We start from the raw sequence: 20,141 nt of genomic DNA on the forward strand, positions 1-20,141 counted from the left end.
AACTGGGCCAAAAAAGTACAAAAGAAGAAAATGCAAATATTCTTAATAAAATATCAGCAAATAGAATTCAACAATATATAAAAATGATTTTATACCATGACCAACGGGGTTTTTATCCAGGGTTGTAAGGCTCATTCAGTATTCAAAAATCTGTCAGTGTAACTTATATTAAGAGAAATTACATGATCATATCAATTAATGCATTTGACAAAATGCAATACCCATTTGTTCTAAGAATGTACATGTTATATACGGTGTTATATGGTATAGTCAGCACTGCCACAGGAGGAAATGAGTATGGGGCTTAAAAGGAAATTTACTGTGCTGACAAGTCCCAGAGATGTTGTCATTGAATGCTTAAGCCAGAGCCTTTATTGGGGTTTCAATGAGAAAGGCAAGACAGAGCAGGGTAAACACTTCAGGACTGGCTAGTTTGAGTAATTCCAGTGGGCTTTGGGGGCATAGGGGTGGTCTCTAGTAGTTTTGGGACAATTCAAGGCAGAGGAAATACTGGCTTGGTGTGTTGGAATTAGATAAGGAGATGGTTGGTTTACATATGAAAGATGTATTCTCATTGCGGCTTTTTGCTGTCTGTAAGAAGTAAGAATTGGTTGGCCCTGGGAGGGTCAGTCTCTCCTCAGGTCTGTAAAGAACCCAAAATATCAGAGCATCAGGAATACAGAAAATAAGAAAATATAATTAATGTAATTAGCCCTATGATGAATGGATGCCAGATAGACAAATATATAATGTAAGAAAATAGCACCGTTAATGATAAAATAGGGAGAGGGCATGAAAAAAAAATTATTAGAGAAAAGGAGCCTTGAGGAAAATAAGGGATTATTAAAAGTTCTAGGACTTGTACTCATCATCACAGAAATTGTATGTGAATCCCTGTGCTGAGTAGTAACACTTTGTGGTAGTGATGTTAATAATACCACCTTTTTTTCTTCTCTTAGGACTACAGAGACATCATTGACACTCCAATGGATTTTGCTACTGTTAGAGAAACTTTAGAGGCTGGGAATTATGAGTCACCAATGGAATTATGTAAAGATGTCAGACTTATTTTTAGCAATTCAAAAGCCTATACACCGAGCAAAAGATCAAGGGTATATAATTAAATTGTTTTTATTTATGTTTAAATGAAATCAGTAGAAAAGGTTAAGTAACTAAATGTTGCTTTAATTAAAATTTAGAGCAAAATTTAATAAAAATTTAGACTTTCTATTATGTTCTTAATGGTATCCTAGTGGAAAAAAGAATTCACATCTTTCTATTTCTTTCCTTCTATAAAATAACAGTGATGTCACTAATGTTTAGGAATGGTTTTCTTGAACACATATCACATACATATTGTCCTGGTATATATTAGGGTTATGTGGGCTTAACTTTTCCAGCTGTTTTTTGCATTTTTGCAAAAGGCATTTTTGTGAATGAATTACAAAAATGAGTAAAGTTATAAATATCATTTACCTCTCTTTGGGCAGACAAGACATCACAAAGGGGTGATACATGGAAATGAAATGAAAAAGAATAGGTGCTAATTCTAAGTAGCAATGGAAAACAGGTTCAGAACCTCAGGGATAGTTTCAGTGTGATAGAGTTCACAGGAATTTTGTCTACATGAGCCATCGGAATTGATATTAAGGCTTTTCTCTAAGAATCTGAAATCTTGCGGGGTGCCTGGTTGGTTTAGTTGGTAGAGCATGCAGCTCTTGATCTCGGGGTTGTAAGTTTGAGGTCTTTGTTGGGTGTAGAGATTACTTAAAATGTTTAAAAAAAGAAAAGAATCTGAAACCTTGGAATATTTCTAATCTAAATATAAAAATAATTTAATTGTAAAAGTGCTTTAGTTTTGCTCTTCATCCAAAGAGATTGGGAAAAGGTAATGTTTAAACTGTTAAAACTTTTTGCTAGAAAAATAAGTTACATGTTAATATTTACTGAACAGACGTTTTCCTTTGAGAAATGTTTAAACACTTTTTTTCTTATCACAGATTTACAGCATGAGTTTGCGCCTGTCTGCTTTCTTTGAAGAACATATTAGTTCAGTTTTATCAGATTATAAATCTGCTCTTCGTTTTCATAAAAGAAATACAATAACCAAAAGGAGGAAGAAAAGAAACAGAAGCAGCTCTGTTTCCAGTAGTGCTGCATCGAGGTATTTGATTTATTTTAAAAAGCATCAGCTGATCTATAACTTTGTCATCTAAATGATAGAACTCGGTGTTTTTTAATACTTCCTTTACTATTCCCTATATTGCAGAATGATATATTTGACATGCAAGTTCCTAAGATGTGGAGGATTTTTAATCTTTTAACTAAAGCTATACTAGTGTAAGTGCTTAAATTCAAACTGCTAAATCTATACAGTAAAACAGCATTTTTAGGATAGTGATGGCATCATGCTTTCTGTCATATAACTGTAGCATTTATGGCAGTCCTTCACTAAATATTCACTTTCAAAGGCTCACAACCATATGAAATCCACTACAAATCTCATATTTTAACATATTTCATAATAGTACAAATATTGAATCCAACAGTATAAAACTATTTTATTCATCTACATGAAGCTATAAGAATGACTAATGATATTATTTTATTTACAGCCCTGAAAGGAAAAAAAGGACATTAAAACCCCAGCTAAAGTCCGATATCTCTACCTCTCCATTCTCTACACCTACACGAACAATACCACCACGGCATAATGCCACTCAGATAAATGGTAAAACAGAATCCAGTTCTGTAGTTCGAACCAGAAGCAATCGAGTGGTTATAGATCCAGTTACCACTGAGCAACCATCTACTTCTTCAGCAGCAAAGACTTTAATTTCAAAAGCTAATACATCTGCAATGCCAGGGAAGACAAGTAAGAATCAGTTACAGTTTCTAAATTGAAGTATATGTAATTTTTAAATTTAAGCTTTTATTTTGCCAAATGAGATATACTGGGTTTTAGTAAATTCCAGCAGACAGTGTTAGTTTTCCTCTCTTTATTGTTTGTTTTTGTTTTTAATAAGAAAAAATTGAGGTTTAGGAATGTCAGTGTACAGTAATGCTTAAAAATGGCAACTCTGATCCAGACTGCCTGAACTTAAATCCTGGTACCCAGACTTGGTAACAATTTGCCAAGGCATAATCTTGAAGTGACTGGACAGCGTCAAAAAGGTCTAAACTGTTAAGAGCATATTTGTGTATTCCTTTTTCTGTTTGAAAGTAAATTTCCTAAGGAAGCATTAAGCAACTCCTAGGTTTTATCCTTTTGGCTAATTCCAGCAATTCAGGTTAGAAATAATCCCAACCTCCTTGCTTGTTTTTAGGTTAAATCTTAGTTTTTAATCCTGTGTGTGTGTGTTTGTGTGTGTTTTAGTTCTAGAGAATTCTGTGAAACATTCCAAAACCTTGAATACTCTTTCAAGCCCTGGTCAATCCAGTATCAGTCATGGCACTAGGAATAATTCTGCGAAAGAAAACATAGAAAAGGAAAAGCCAGTCAAACGTAAAGTGAAATCATCTGTACTCTCAAAAACATCCACTCTTACAAAGTCATCACCTATCATTGAGCAAGGTAAGGTGTTATTTGTATCTTCCAAGATACATAGTAGGTATTTCTTAAAAATGATGCTTTTTGTCAGAGGTAGCATTTATATCCACTTTTTATTAGATTGCCCATTTAAAAGTCACACGTTCTGTACTAGTTGATACATTCAGTGAGACATCTCTTGATTTGCAGCTTTGTGCCCAAAGCAAACTATATTGTCATTAAACTTTAAATTAAAAGCCATAAAAATTGCTATATGGAAATAAAAACAAATTCTAGAATCAAAGGCTTTTAGTGATGTAAATTAAATAGTTCTGACTTCATTATTACAACACCTTAAAAAGTGTATTCAGGGGCGCCTGGGTGGCTCAGTCTTTGCCTTTGGCTCGGATCGGGCTTCCTGCTTCTCCCTCTACCCCTTCTCCCCCTGCTTGTGATCTCTCTCTCAGGCTCTCGCTTTCAAATAAATAAAATCTTAAAAAAAAAAAAAGTGTATTCAAGAAGTTTAAATTAAATTGGATTTAATTAACCCAGTGTAGCAGTCTTTACTTTTCTAGAAAAATTAAGTTCTTACATCACAAAATTCAGCACGCTGCCCTTCACTAAATAGAAACTCATCAGGGTAGACAACAGCCCAACCTCTATTCTGTCATACAACTTTTAACCCTTTAGAGTTAACCTTGCAGATTCTTGCATCTGCAGATTTTCATTATAAAGACTTTGTTTGAAAAATGGAGAAAGTAACTGATATAGTACATCCTGTGACATGTTAAAAGAATTATGGCTTGTTGGCAGTAAGCAGCTCAAAAATAAGCATTTTGTATCATGACTTCTGAAGTACGCTTAAACAATTTCCTCGTGAACATTCTCAGCAACCTCTCAAAATTTAATTTTTCTACTGATACATTCTCTTTTTGATGAATGGCGTTGGGATCTACCCCCCTGCATAAACTTAAAATGAGGGAATCATCTGGCCTTCTCTTCCAGATCTACTTCATAGTCATTAGTTCTTGTTATTTCTGCTTCCTTAATATCTCTGAAATCCATTCCTTCTCTCACTTCTGTGTTCTTAATTCAGGCCTACATAATTTCTCACCTGGACTATTGTCCTAGTTTCCTAACTGGTCTCACTGTTTCCGTTCTTGGCTCTTCCTTACCCAGTCCATCTTCCACATTGTGCAAAATTGATCTTTCTCATCATTTATTTATCTCCAGCACATCTTGTGTGCATGCCCACACACACACTTCAAATCCTTCCCTGCTTTCAAATCATGTGGAATCAGTTTTAATGTTTTTGCCTATTATATAAGACTCTTCATTACTTGGCTGTTGCCTAACATTCCAGCTTTCTTTACTTTCTCCTTTTTATGTGCCAGCTATCCTACAACTTGGAAGTCCCTGAATTTTCATTGCCCTTTTCTTCCTTATTTGGAATGTCTTTTTTTCCTCCCAATTTAATGGTTTCATGAACCTTTCAAGTCTCACTTTGAAATAGCATCTACTCTAGGAAGCTGCTTCTTGGGTTCTTTAGACCGAATCAAGCACTTCATCTTTTATGTTCCCAGAACACCCTGTTCATTGCTTTTTGTGGTAGAGTATTCTTTACATGTGTCTGTATCCAGTAGAATCTGAACTCCTGTTTAATTACTTTTTCTAATCACCTATACTTAGTATATAATGGACAGTAAGTGTTTGAATAAAGAAGCAAATGTGCTCACTTGGGCAACACATGTACTGAATAAAGAAGCAAATGACTTTGTATATATGAGTGTTTTATATTTTTATATTTGCTTCCTTTCTGAACTGAATTAAAAGTTTTGTATAGTATATTGGCCTTGCCTCTGTCACTTTGAACCCTACAAAAATCAAATGTATATAGTGAATTGGTTCTAGCATTATGATAGGGAGATAAAAGTTTTGAGTATCACAAATATACAAGAGTTACCAGTACAGTATAGAAATACAATAAGCTAGTAAGTCATTAATAATGACTTACTACATAAATACTGACCCCTGGATTAACTATTAGAATCAAGAGGCAGTGCTGTCCAGTGGAAGTATAAACCATGACATATACACGGTTTAAGTTTTCTAGTAGCTACTACATGCAATAACAACAGGTGAAATTACCAATTTTAATTATTTACTCCATTATGTCCAAAATATTTCAACATGAAATCAGTATTTCAAAATGTACAGTGTTTCAGTATTCACATTTAAATTTAATTAAAAATTCAGTTCCTTAATTGCATAGCTGTGTTTTGAGTGCTCAGTAGCCACATGGTTAGTAACTACCTTACTGAACACAGATCCACATAAAGAGAGCTGCATTAGTTCTTAACCTTTTTAGTTTATGTATTGCTTTGTAATGTTGATGAAACCTGTAGTTCTTTCCCCCAGGAAATGCGTATAGGGGTATTCACAGAAAATTTGGACCATTTCAAGAAGTTCATGAGTCCTTGAAGTCACACTATAGAATTTCTATAGTGGGTACATGGACTGGATCTTTAGATTCCTTGTCAGTAGTCTTAATGTAAAACAAGATGTATAGAATCCTTAAACAGGTTAAGTGTAATTGTGTGTTAGAAAAAATAATTACACACACACTCTCTCTCTCTCTCTACGTTTCTCCCTGTTCCCCTTTCCTTCATTATGCCAGAACACCACTAAAGAAAATTATTTGTACTCTGGGGGTCAGGAAATGAGGGTTTTGCCTTTTCCTTCTGCCTCTGGCTCTGACCTCTTGTGACCTTGATTTTTTTCTGTGATACTTATGAAGTATAATTCAAACCTATGACCAAAAGAATTCCATTATGAACATTATGAAGAAGCATTCACTTTAAAAGCAGTTTTCATCTCTTTATGGATTTCCTCTAGAATATTGCATTGCAGATCACCCATTACAACCAAACAGAAAAATCTCAGAACTTTGAAGGAAAAAGTTAATGGTAATACATGTTTATCACCTTTTTCCTTCATCTGATGGGGTAATAGCATTTTTTTAACACAGAAGGGCAGTTCATCATGATCTCTAGATCCTGTGGATTTAGAATTTGATCTCTAGATTAATTTTCTGATATTTTTTTTACAAAGCATAATAACCTTTATCATGGAATTTGTTACAGTTATAATGGTGGCATACATAATAGATTTGACTGATACATGGAGTTAGTACTACTTATGATAATAAATCAGTTGTTTGCCATTCAATTACATAAGGATATAGGACTATTTCAAAGAGCCTGTGAGTGAAGAAAACTGCTGTTGTTTATTTCATCCTTTTTAAACAATTCTGAGAACATAGTTCATGACCAAGAGTAACTTATTTCTACTCTTATAGTTAGGACAGATGAAGAATACCAAAGGCATGGTAGTTTTTCTGGAGAATAATTGATGTAAATTATTCCAGTAGATGTACTCTGAAACTTCTTATGTGGTAGGATTACTACAAGAGGAGGTCCCTTTTACTTCTAAGGGACATAAGGAAATATTTAGACTGTAAACTCTTCTGTGATACTAGAAGAGGGTATGATGATCACATCCAAAAAGGGATCAAATAAGAGTGAGAATCATTCCAGTCTTGATAGTCCCTTTTTATTCCATCCCTAGTAGGAAAAAGTGATTAGAGGTAAGTAGAAAGGATGATATGCTTATGTATTCAGATTACCAAGTTGAAATGTCATGGATTTTATACTAAGATCATTTTCCATAATTGAGCTGCTTAAAGGTAGGAATACAGGAGACTTTTTAATGAGGTAAACAAAGTTCTTTGTGGTTGCTAAGCTCCATACAAGTATACAGGGTCATTTTGTGTAATGGAAACAATGCTTTTATATTAGAGCATGTAGTAAAGGTAATAGTGGAATAAGAAGTCTTGGCTGATCCCCAGCTCGATCATAATTTATAGTATTAACAGGTTATTTATTTGTTCTGAGTTTCATTTCCCTCATGTGAGGTCATTAATGATTTCATTGAGGATCTTTCCTCCTCTGTGAGTTTCAAGTAGAAAATAAGATCATTAAACTCTCAGCCTTTGGTGGTGGTTCTTCTCATTTTAGTAAAAACAAAAATTAGAATTATGTTATTATGTAAGTATAGCAATGTCCTTAATGACTAGTTTGAGGGTCAAGTAAAAAAAGCAATTCCATATATTAAGTGTGCTGTTGTTCCTTTTTAGCAGATTGTAAGAACAATGCTCTCATACCAGGAAGCATTCAAGTAAATGGCCATGGAGGGCAGCCATCCAAACTTGTGAAGAGAGGACCTGGAAGGAAGCCTAAGGTAGAAGTTAATACCAACAGTGGTGAAGTTACACACAAGAAAAGGGGTAGAAAGCCCAAAAAGCTACAGTATGCAAAGCCAGAAAATTCAGAGCAAAATAATGTGCATTCAATCAGAGATGAAGTAGTTCCTTCTTCAACATGCAGTTTTCTTTCTGAAACTAATACTGTAAAGGAGGATTTGTTACAGAAGAAAAGTCGTGGAGGCAGAAAACCGAAAAGGAAGATGAAGACACAAAAACTAGATTCAGATCTCATAGTTCCTACAAGTGTTAAAATGCTAAGGAGAAGTAACCGAAGAAAGACAGATGATCCTATGGATGAGGAAGAAGAGTTTGAGGAACTTAAAGGCTCTGAGCCCCACATGAGAACTAGAAACCAAGGTCGAAGGACAGCTTTCTATAATGAGGAGGATTCTGAAGAGGAGCAAAGGCAGCTGTTGTTCGAAGACACCTCTTTGACTTTCGGAACTTCTAGTAGAGGACGAGTCCGAAAGTTGACTGAAAAAGCAAAAGCTAATTTAATTGGTTGGTAACTTGTACCAAAATATTTTCCTTCAAAATCATAAAGTAGGTACAGTTAAGGAATATGTAGAACTAAGGCTTCTGCTTCCTTGCTGCTATGGTGGATTAGGGAATGTTATGATTTGATTTGCAAAAAAACAAACAAACTTACAAGACACTTCACTTCTTTAAATGAATATATATATATATAAATATATACATATATATTTTAAATGTTTGCTATTTATTGCCCTTAGGTAGGTTATGCATTTCAACATTCATTTCATTCACTGTTTGAAACAAAAGAAATTGAGGACCTATAATGAATTCCCAGTTTATTTCTGGAAAAGACAGTTCTGCTACACTCTTGAGCATAATATTCCTAGTGATAGAGCATTTCATGTTAAAATGAATTGTTTTTGACCAAGCCAGGTACATTTCTATGGATACAGAAGTCGTGCCCCTAGGAAGACAGATGTTACCAGAGTAGCAGTAAATTAAGAAGTGTGTTTCCTCTAAAGATAAATATAAAATTCCCACCATTTGATACCCTAAAAAGTTTAATTTTAATTATAGAATGTTCATCTACAAAGAATCTAGACAAGGCTTTTGCTGTATTCCATTTCTGCCAAACGTAAGAGAAAATGTACTTATGAAAAGGAAACATATCCACATTGGAAAACATTTGACTGTCTAATTTTTCAGACCTTGATTCTTATATCAATCACTCAATCTCTGTTTATTGTGCCAAAGACTGAGAATCAGTGCAGTGGAAAGCCTGTTTTTGACTGTCAGGACAGCATACACTTTTCAATATTGGAAAGGCTATATATTATTCTAAAGAGCACGTTATTAAAAAGAGTTATGCTGAGATGTATCTTTTTTTGGTACTTAATAGTAGAAAATAATGCACTGGTGGGTCCTTTGACAGAGATGTTTTAGAGAAAATGTTTAAGTGGTTAAAGGATTCAAGGAAAATACAGGAAAAAGGTATGGGATTTGATGTTTACTTGTTGATCTGGATTGATGTCGTTTCTAAACTTTAGACATATCTAATAGGCTAAAATGACTTACAAAGAAATGTGTCTGTGTGTGTATGTGTATATATTGATAAATGGGTATAATTAAATATATATACAAACACATACTTATATACTATTACCCAGGTATAAATTCTTTTTTCAGGATTTTTTAGATAGTGGTAGAATAAAAATAATTTTAAAATGTCATACTTTATAGTTTAATTTTAAGGGGAAGATTGGTTATTTTCAATTATTAAAGGTTAAAATAGGCCAAATCACTTTTTATGCAATCATGTTTTATACAGTGGTCTCATTGCACATTGTGTTTTTTCTGCACTTTTTATGGTATCCTTATCACGCTGGTATGTCAGTATACACCCTAAAGAAAAATTCCATTTAATGATTGTGCCTTGTATTCTATTATTTTTTGCATCATTAGTAAAATTAAGTTGTCTATTGTAAATGATAACTATATGACTTAGGAGAATGTATTGCTATATGTACTGCTATGGAAAAGGAAAGCAGTTATTTATTTGTTTATGGTACAGTTAGTTATTTTATACCTTAAAAACCAACATAAATACCATTTCTATTGTTTAAAAATTATTGTCCATTTTTTAAAAAGTTTAAAGAATGTAGTATTTTCTGAGGACTGGTATGGTACAAAAATGTAACCAAAATTTTCAGATACTACATTTTTAAAAACTGAGGATGGGAAAATATGTATCAGCATGACCCTGATGTAGAAAAATAAAGTCTTTAATTGAACCTTGGCAAAATACATTACATAATTATTTCTTTACTTGTTTCTGATAGGGATAAATGTTAGCCGTCATTTAATTGTATTGAAGAACAATGGAAAGTGATGCATTTGGGCTTTTTAGATCATTTGTAACTAAATTTGTACAGAAATCCTCCTGTGAAATTAAGTAAACCATTTTCCAGATCTTAACTGGATTGCTGTGATTTTGCAGTTGAGAAATAATTTCAAATTTTTCAGGTTTTTGTATATTTATTTTTTTCTAACAAATATATTTAACTATATAATTAAAATTCAGTAGTTAAACTCTTCATAATGCAGAAATGGATGGCTTGGTTGTATAGTAAAGTGAGTCTTTCAGTTACGCCATTATTGAGAATAATGTGTATGTTTGAGATTTAAGTCATTAAAGTAATGTGTTGCTTTTGAAGGCAATCTATTTGAAACATGTAATTTCCTGATGTTATCTGCATTGTGTTGGAAAAAAATAATAAGACTATAAATCCATTTTTGTAAAAATTACGTGTATAGTTTTAAGGTGTGTACAGAAAAAGGAAGAGCGTACACAGTCTTAGAGTGGAATATACCTCTAGTATGATGTATGGATTGGTTCTAACTCTTGAGCAAAGAAATGAATATTTACCATCTTACCTGCAACAAGTAAATGTACTGTTCCTGTTCTAAAGACACTGTATATTTATGACCTTATTTGGACATCATTAGACACTGGTTTCTTAGTAACGCACAAATGGCTTGGATTCAGATTCTTTGTAATTGAAACACTTAAAAACGTACTTGTAATACCAGATATATTTAGATTTTATATTTTTATAATTTAGCTTCTATACATTGTAAAAGTTGAATTGAGAAATTTAAGTCATCATCATATTTTTGTTCTGTTTGACCAAATATCAAAACTACTGGAAAAATATCCTCTTTGAGACAGTGACACCATGTATGTACTCTTTGTAGGCCAAAAGGAAATGTTGGCAGTTTTCTTAGGTGAGCAATAGAAACCTCAAGTTTATTGAAAGTTTCAGAATACATGGAAAATATAAATCAATTTATATATTTTTAAGTCCCTAACCCTAATATTCTCTCCACCCCAACAGTCTCCAGTCCCAATCAAATCTTATAAAGTTATAAAATGTTGCAAATGAGCAGTTTAAACATTCAGTTTAATTACAGCCTCACAACTCTGGGCAATAGATATATACCTTCTTAAAATTTTATCCTTTGCAATCTGCTATTACGTCATTAGACTGTTTTCTGCATAAATTTATGTACTAAAGAATGTTGGTCTTGTTTCCATTGTTTTTATTATTGGCAGAGCTTCACCACAAATTTGAAGACTATTTGTTAACATTGTTATGAAAGTATCTTCCTCCTTTAATTAGAATAACTGTATAGAATAATGGTGAGCTTGATCATGTCACATCTGAGATATGAGTTTAGCTGGATTTAGTATCACTTGGAAGTGAATTGCATAAGATAGACTGGTCTGCAAAAAGATCCTCATGCAGCAGTTGTGTTAACATCTAGAACTGCCCCTTATCTGCAGTGTAGTATATTAATCAGACATTTTAACAAATGTATTCAAGTAACATTTTTGCTTATGTGATATTCACATTTACATGTTTTAAAAATCTGACTTACAAATTAGTTCCTCTAGTTAATAGTATTTAATTCTAGCATTCCATTTTATCCATACATACCTATGTATCTCTCATATGTCAATTGGACGCAATTTTGATTTTTTTCTATCTAATGAAAACAAATTGTTATTCTGAATGTTTTTGTTCACCTGAAATTTATTTTTAAGTAGGTTGAAAGGACCAAGATACTTGAGTGTTTAAAGGGCTATAAGCATTCTCCTTATATGCAGGAAATACATGATTTTAAAAGTCATAAAAGGGGAATTAATTTTATGTTCTGTGAATTGTCCCCATACTAAAAAAGTATTTAAGAAAGTATTTTTTACATAACAGGTTGTGATGTGGTTTAGTTATATTTAGGTGAGAATTTATTTTCCTATTAAAATTAGAAAAATACACCTTTTCCTTACTTTCCTCCTTGCACTTCCCCTCAGTTCCCCAAATTTCCAAGTGATTTGAACTAAGTTTACTAAGAAACTACTTATGTTCTTAATTATACTGAGCTAAGCACTACAGATGATATTTTGTACTATGTACAGTAACCAAGAAGAGGTCAAATTGAGTCAGAAGACTGTAAGTACCACTTTTGACGCTCCAGAGATAAATCTTGTACACACTGCAGTAAAACAATTAGAAAATATTATGAGCTATAAATATATATTATTTTTAGTTTTGATAGCTCTGTGTTGAAATACTTTTTTAATGCAGATAAAATCATCAGGAAATTAACCTTTATATGGCACAAAACCAAATACATAATAGTGGGTGGCTATGAGTTTCTACATTTAAGGAGCTAAGAGAATAGGTTTGAGATGATATATAGTACACACGATATGATGCAGAGAGGCACACACATGCTCATTACTTTTAAGATTGTGTGTGTTGATTAATCACAATGGTAAACTATAAATGGAGGCAAAATACAAAGTTACATTTTTGGACCATATTAAAACTGCAAGAAGATGAGGTCTTTATTAAAGATCCTTTAGAAAACTGTTAAATCCTGTCACACGATATTTAGACGTGTAGAATGTAGCTCAATTTTTTAAAAGTAACTGACCTAGAGGGTTAAAGTTGAAACTGACACATTTTCAAATTAAAATTATACTTATTTTGTACAGAAAACAATGTTAAACACAAGCAAATCTGTTGTATGTAATAAGTAACACAGAGTTTAAAGACAAATTATTTAGCTTTATTAAGGTTTTTGTTTTTTTCCTTCCAGAAACCTGGAGTATCATGTTATAAATGGCAGTCTCACACCAGAATAGCAGTGCCCTTTCTTTTTGTACATATTGATTGGACCTTTCTTTACTGTTATGTGGACACTTTCTATGTTAGTTTTGATGCATAATTCTTTGAATCCTTTTATACAAACTAGAATGTATGTGTAAGAATTCCTGTCCCTGCAATGTAGTAACTACAAACTTATTTTTAAATAAATAGAAAACTTGTTTTTCTAAGCTATTTTGTAGAGCCTCCTGATTTATTTGCTTTTTGGGGGGAGGGTGGAGGTAACACTAGCACTAAGTGCATCATTTCAACAGGCACTGTACCAAAAGAGCTATTACGTAAATGCCCTATTTAGCAGAATGTTAAAGTTACTAACCAGTTGTGGGTACCCTAATTCCAAAATAACCAAAGGTTGAAAATAAGTCCCTTGCCTTTTTTTTTTAAGATTTTATTTGTTTATTTGAGAGAGAGCGTGTGCACATGTGCACCTCAGTGAGCAAAAGGGAGTAGAGGGAGAGAGAATTTCAAGGAGACTCTGTGGTGAGCAGAGCCCAACTTGGGACTTGATCTCACCACCCTGAGATCATGACCTGAGCTGAAACCAAGAGTGTGTCACTTAACTGACAGCCACCCAGACACCCCAAGTCACTTGCCTTTTAATATGTACATTTAATAAAACAATTTTACTAATTTACTAGTGCAAGTTATTTTACTGGGTGATAAATACATTCAGGTATTTCTAAGAGATAATTCAAAGGAACAGTTTGTGTATTTTTTTCAAAATGTGAAGTAAAATTCCTGCAAAAAAAATGATGGAACGTTGAAAATTTTCACTTGTTAAGCAGTTATACAAAATAAGATTTGTGAAAGAGTGCTGTTTTCCTAGAAGTTTGTTCAGATTGGCATACATTTTTTACTTCCTAAGAATCCCAATTTTAGTATAAAGAATACGTAGGGCTATAACAAATGACAATTCAGATTAAGCAGATAAATGGGATGATTTGTGATTTTGTGCTGTTAATGATCATTTCTCCCTAAGAAATTTTGTTTAAGGGGCGCCTGGGTGGCTCAGTTGTTAAGCGTCTGCCTTCCGCTCAGGTCATGATCCCAGGGTTCTGGGATCAAGCCCCGGTTGGGCTCCCTGCTCAGCGGGAAGCCTGCTTCTCCCTCTCCCACTCCCCCTGCTTGTGTTCCCTCTCTTGCTGTGTCTCTCTCTGTCAAATAAATAAAATCTTTAAAAAAATTTTTGTTTTTGTTTAAATGACTGTATAAAATAAATTTCTAAGTTGAGGAAAACAAACATTCCCGGAGTACCTTTTTTCTCTTCCTAAACTAAAGCTGATACTAATACCTAGTATATACTTAGAAGAACCAGTCAAGAAAAATTTCATTTTCAGCAACCACTTTTTACTGGTTTCTCTTTTGTAATAACATCAACTTTGTCTTCGAGGCTATTTCCCTATTATTTAAGGACAGTAAGATTAGAAACCTAAGCACAAGACCTCTATCCCTTTCAATAAATACCTTGTATTTGTAATCTTTTTCACTTAACACGTTTACTGTATGTTGATTGCTCTTTGGTTTTGTTTGGAAAAAGAACAGTAGAAAGGATTCAATGAAATAATTTTCTGCCTAATCAGACACCATGGTGGCAGCAGTGTAATGGAATGAACTAGGCTTAGAGTTGAGTCATCTCTTTTAAATTCACTTTCTTCATCTGTAAAGTTTTTTAAAAAATGATTGGATAATCTGCAACATCCAATTCATTTCAAATAATCATATGATTATGTCTCATTTGTATATTGTCCCCTGTACTTGTGGTTCAGTCTTGACTTTTCTGTTAATCCATAAATAAAATAATGCCATTTTATGTTTAACTTCCAGGCAAGCTGTACCTTGTGGCCATGACCTGATTGTAACAAGTGCAAGATCTTCTGAACTCTTAGGAAAAGGAGTTTTGAGTTGCAGTATCTGTTTACACTAATAAAAAGTACTAAAGTTTGTGATTTTCCCAGGGCCCTCTGGGAAGTCTCAAAGATAGTTTCCGTATAAAACACATCTTGAAATTTTTATTTTAGGATTCAATTTTGGGAAAGCAAAATCAAAAGTTTTCTGAGGAGATTTAATCACTTCATTAAGACAGGATCATAGGTGCCTGAGAATAATAGTTGGTTTCCCACTTAATAGAAGTGAAATAAAATATTTAAAAAGAAACATAGAAAGCAGAACAATTTCAAGGAAACTCACATCTTTGCCAAGTGGGAAACTTCTTTAATTTTGGTCTTTGTTTTAATAATGAAGGACATTATAAAGTCAAAACAAAGCCAAGCAAATTATTCTGATGAGATAGGGAAAATCTATCTGAGCAGATCATACAGAAGTTGAAGAGCGATTTAGTCTTCTTTTGAGCTCTTTAAGAACAATTTATTATTTTAATGGAGAACACCAAATTCTAGTTTGGCATTGACATAGTCCTTAACGATAAAGTTTTCATACCCTCTTCCCTCCCCTTCCTTTTCTTGTAAATAAGTGCACCAAAACTGGGGGAGTTTTGCCAAATTTTTTAGTACATTTTGTAAGTTTCTTTTCAGACTCTTACTCTCTTCTAGATCCTCAAGTTTTCCATACTTTGGAAGAAATAGACACTTCAGGACAAAACACTCTGTCCTTGAAAAACAAACTCATTCTGTTATCTTGATACTTAATTGTGTTTTTCTGTCTGTATTTGTTCCTGGTCTCAGCTACATATGCTAATTACAAACTTTAAGCAATGTAACTATTTTACTGAGAAAACTCAAAGGAAAGGAATTGAAAACTGTCCTATGGAAACACTTTTGCAGAATAGCAAAGCTCATGAATACACATAACTTTGAAACCTTAAAGTTGCAAAAATGAACATGTCCGTTAAATACATAACCCAAAAATAGCCATCCATAGTATATAAATACAAGAAGCAAATGCAAATAAAATTATGCTGAGTGAGCAGTATTTCAGTATTGAATCTTACATACAATTAAATAGGTATCCAATGATTACCCATTAATTAACTCAATTTAATATTAATCCAAAGTTTTAAGTTACCTGAGGATCTTGGAAGTTATATTCAAGCTGATATACTATGAAACATAATTACTATTATACAAACATTTGTCAGAATCACTATTCAATTTATTTGAAGACATTTTATGTTTTTATTCTCAATATTATGTAAGTAATGTTAGCTTATCTAGTTAGTAGACCAGCACGAGAAATTTAAGGGCTTCATATTAACTTGTCTCTTAAGCAAGCCCAATCTTCACTTTAAAAATAAAATGTATTGTTGGATTATACTCCATACTTATATAGAAAAGACAGCCATTATTTAATTATTTAAATTGTTAAATTATTTTAATAACCAAAGTTATTAAATCAGCTTAATTTACCCAAAGATTCACCTTAGTTATATGAACTGGGACTCTTATATTAAAATGTTTGTGAGCTACTTGTTTTTGTAAGAAAGATTGTTAATGTCTCTTACAAGTACTAGAAAAAACCTGGGCGGGGAGGATGTGGTTTCCAATTACCATATTATAATATTTTAAATGTCCAGGTTTCAACAAAAAATTGAGGCATTCGAAGAAGAAAGTATGGCTATTCACAGGAAGGTAAGATTGCTGGATTAGATACAAAACTGATCAATGTTTTACAGACGAATACGATAACTTTGTAGTTTGTCCAATGAACAGAAATGATTTTTAACTCTACTGGATAAAATGTACAAGTTAACATGTAACTTTACTTGATTTGGGTGGGACCTTTAACCAAAGTCTTAAAAATCATCAGAAAAGATTTCATATACTCAGCTAAAACACTACACGCACATTTATGAAACAGATAATTTCATCAAGCTTTGTGCTGTTTTCATGATACAAGGACAACCCTATTAAACTGTATAGGCCATATTTATCCCAGAGAAATAATAAACATATATGGCCACTTTGCTCTAGATAGAGCTCGCTCCTAAAGACTCTGAAGTCCCAGTTTTGTTTTTTCATGAGTCACTAAGATTTGCTAATCCCTATGGTGACCTATTTCCTTTTTAACTCTAGTCAAGCTTCCTCACTTACTAAGACCACTTAAAAGATTGTCTGGAATGTATTTCTCTGTCATCACTATTACAAAACCAAGGAATGCTAATTAAACTCTCATAGTAGTCCGAGTAACATTGTATAAAATAGAGTGACATTATTTCACCAGATATCAAACTACAATTAATCAAGAAGCCTGCTGTATAAAAACTGTGCAAAACTTGGAGCAAATAAAGTTCCCTTCTCCCTTTTCAGACATGCCATTGAGTGAACAAATTCTAGCTTTTTTCCTCACCATTCTGACCATCTCTTTTGTGACTTTTTTTCATTTAAATATAGATTTTTCTATCTTAGCTGTCTTTGCAAACTGTATGTACTCAAGTGCCAAACTCATACTGATAGTAATGATCATTAATGCACTAATTAAATGCTATGTGCCAAGCCCTGTTCTACATTCTTTACATACAGTAGCTCTTTTGTTTGTTTTTTTAAGATTGTATTTTTAAGTAACCTGTACACCCAACGTGGGGCTCGAATTTACAACCCCGAGATCGAGTCGCATGCTCTACCAACTGAGACAGCCAGATGCCCCCATATAGTAGCTCTTTTAGACTGCAGAATAGTTTTATGAGTTAGATACAATTATTATTCCCATGTTACATTAGGGAAATTAAGCACAGAGATTAAGTAACTTGCTCTCTACTCAAAAATGAGTTGACTGGGTTAATGAGTGATTTCTATATATGATTTATAATATTGGCTCTAAAGGCAATTCTTTCTAAGATTGGGTCTTATTACAAAAGGCCATTATACAGGCCACCAAAAGGGCCTGCTTGTACTACCCATAATCATTTTCTGATATCTTGGATTTTAAAAACCACCAATCTGTCATTACTTTTAATTGAATCCCCAACAGTATATTTCTAGACATATGTTAGTCCAAGTCCTCTAAGAAGTACATGCCAAGATGGGATTAAAAATGGAAGGATTTGAATAAAGGAAATGCCTGTGAAAGAAAATTGGAAGGGAGCTAGGAAAACCTAAGATCCATCAGATGCAATGTAAGTGTGACCAAATGAAGGTGAGAGGGAAAGTAAGGCTGGATGAAAGTACCTTTGACTGCTGTGTAGTCTAAGGAAGACTCGGCAGGACGATTGGGGGAGTCATTGAACCAAAGTTGACAGCCAGAGGAGTCCCCCATCTCCCAGGTAGGTGTGCACCTGCTTTAGTAACCCTGCGTGCCCAATATTGGCAGGAAGCATCCTCAGGAAGGTGAATCTATGGCACAAATGCAGCGATGGTGCTCAGAGTGTAGCTGCAGGGGCCCCTGGTCTAGTGAGCTCCCTGTAGACGGGGTTCTTCAAGGCACATTCTCATGGCCACCTCAAGATGGTTGAGCAGCTGAAGAGCTTTTGACTTTATTTTAGTCGTAAGATCAGTGTAACATTTTTACTTAAGTATTGCCATCACTTCTAACCCCTTGATGTCTTACATTGTTAGGAATGCAGACTCACAGTCCTTGAATAGTTTTCTCTGCTAATCTCAGTTGTTCATAATTTAATTCATGATATGCAACTCAGTATCCAATGATCCATATGATGTGGCCAGAAGTTCATATGTGAAGCATGATGATAATTCTGTCTATAATACCTAAGATATAAAAAATATAACTTGTTACTACTAGTATCAATAATATTTATTCAGCTTATTAAGCCAAATGTCAGAATTACCTAATAAGGGAGTGGTTTCATCATTACATATGGGCAATGCATGATTCACTGGAAATCTTGAGAGCAATTCTATATATGCCATATTTCACAGAAAGCTTTGAAATTGTTTAGGAGTGTTGCCTTGAATTAATTCTTTACATGATAGAGGTCGTCAACCAGTAGACTTTCAGAAATGGAATTTAGGCAAGACAGCCTAATACACACTAGACATAACACAGAAATGTCGGATTATAACTGCGTAAACAGACTTTTGCCGCCTATTCTTTTTTGTTGTTGTTGTTGTACAGTTTGGATGCCCGTCTACCAACAGCCCTGGTGTACAAAAGCTAGACATTTTATTTTAGAAACATGAAAGCATTGTACAAATAATTTTAATGTGCTGGATATTGTGATACCAAAACTCAGATAATGGCTCATCTTCAAAATTAAGATTCATTTCAGTCAAGACTTTAAAGAAGTTATCCTCTGGGTTAACCTTTTTAAAATAATTCTCAGCTGAGGGGCACGTTAAAAGATACCCTTTTTCTTGAGGTTTGAGAAAACTTTTCAGTGTTCTCTTACAAGTTATTAATCCCAGGAGTGAGCTAATAAATGTATTAACTTGTTGATCCCTAGTTAAAGCAAGTTTCTTTTAATTTAGAGGAATTGCGGGCGCCTGGCTGGCTCAGTTAGTTAAGCATCCTACTCTTGGTTTTGGCTCAGGTCCTAATCTCAGGGATCGGAGATGGGCTCCACGATCATCAGGGAGTCTGCTTCTCTTCTTTCCCTCTGCCCCTCCTCCCCACAAATAAATAAATCTTAATTTAGAGGAATGGTTAAAATGGTCTATATTACAAATAAAATTTTATTTTGGAACACTGCATATGACTCAAATATTTTGGCATAGTATAATATTACAATGATTACAAATATTGATTCTACACTCTGTCATCTTGCGCTTACTAAGGAGCAGCTAGAAAGTGTCAAAAGATGTAAGAGTATATCATCTGCTCATTCCTATTTGCTTCTCCCCATTTTACTCATTATTTTACCTAATATCAGTATTTTTCCAAGAAATCTAATAAATACCCATTTTTAACCCCTCTGACAAAAATAGTTGAGATATTGCTAAAGAAAAAAAGGAGTTTCACTTTAAATATGTGTTAATTAGTTTGTTCTCATCACTTTTTGGCTTAAACTCTGTTTTATTTTTTTCCAGACTTAACTAATGTATAATTGACAAATAAAAATTATACATATTTTATGTACATATTTATATAAATGTACACAAGGTGTATAATGTGATGGTTTGATATATACATTGTGAAATGATTACTACAGTCAAGTTAATTCATATATCCATCA

At 33.4% G+C, this 20,141-nt stretch overlaps 1 protein-coding gene across 4 annotated transcripts in view; it reads left to right on the top strand.

The window, feature by feature from the left end:
• Positions 1–13,234, top strand: part of PHIP (PHIP subunit of CUL4-Ring ligase complex) — a 135,000-nt gene extending 121,766 nt beyond the window's left edge. For 2 of the 4 annotated variants that reach the window (XM_036082212.2, XM_036082210.2), the window contains exons 36-40: positions 960–1,112; positions 2,001–2,164; positions 2,616–2,875; positions 3,377–3,574; positions 7,725–13,234. In XM_036082212.2, coding sequence (XP_035938105.1) covers positions 960–1,112; positions 2,001–2,164; positions 2,616–2,875; positions 3,377–3,574; positions 7,725–8,362 — 1,413 coding nt within the window. In that variant the 3' untranslated portion in view covers positions 8,363–13,234. Of the gene's footprint in view, positions 1–959; positions 1,113–2,000; positions 2,165–2,269; positions 2,491–2,615; positions 2,876–3,376; positions 3,575–7,724 lie in introns of those variants that run through there. The other 2 variants (XM_036082211.2, XM_036082213.2) reach the window with 2 other exon arrangements.
• The last annotated feature ends 6,907 nt before the right edge of the window (positions 13,235–20,141 follow it).

This window comes from Halichoerus grypus, chromosome 9 (genome assembly GCF_964656455.1).
Source record: "Halichoerus grypus chromosome 9, mHalGry1.hap1.1, whole genome shotgun sequence".
NCBI classification, from domain to species: domain Eukaryota; kingdom Metazoa; phylum Chordata; class Mammalia; order Carnivora; family Phocidae; genus Halichoerus; species Halichoerus grypus.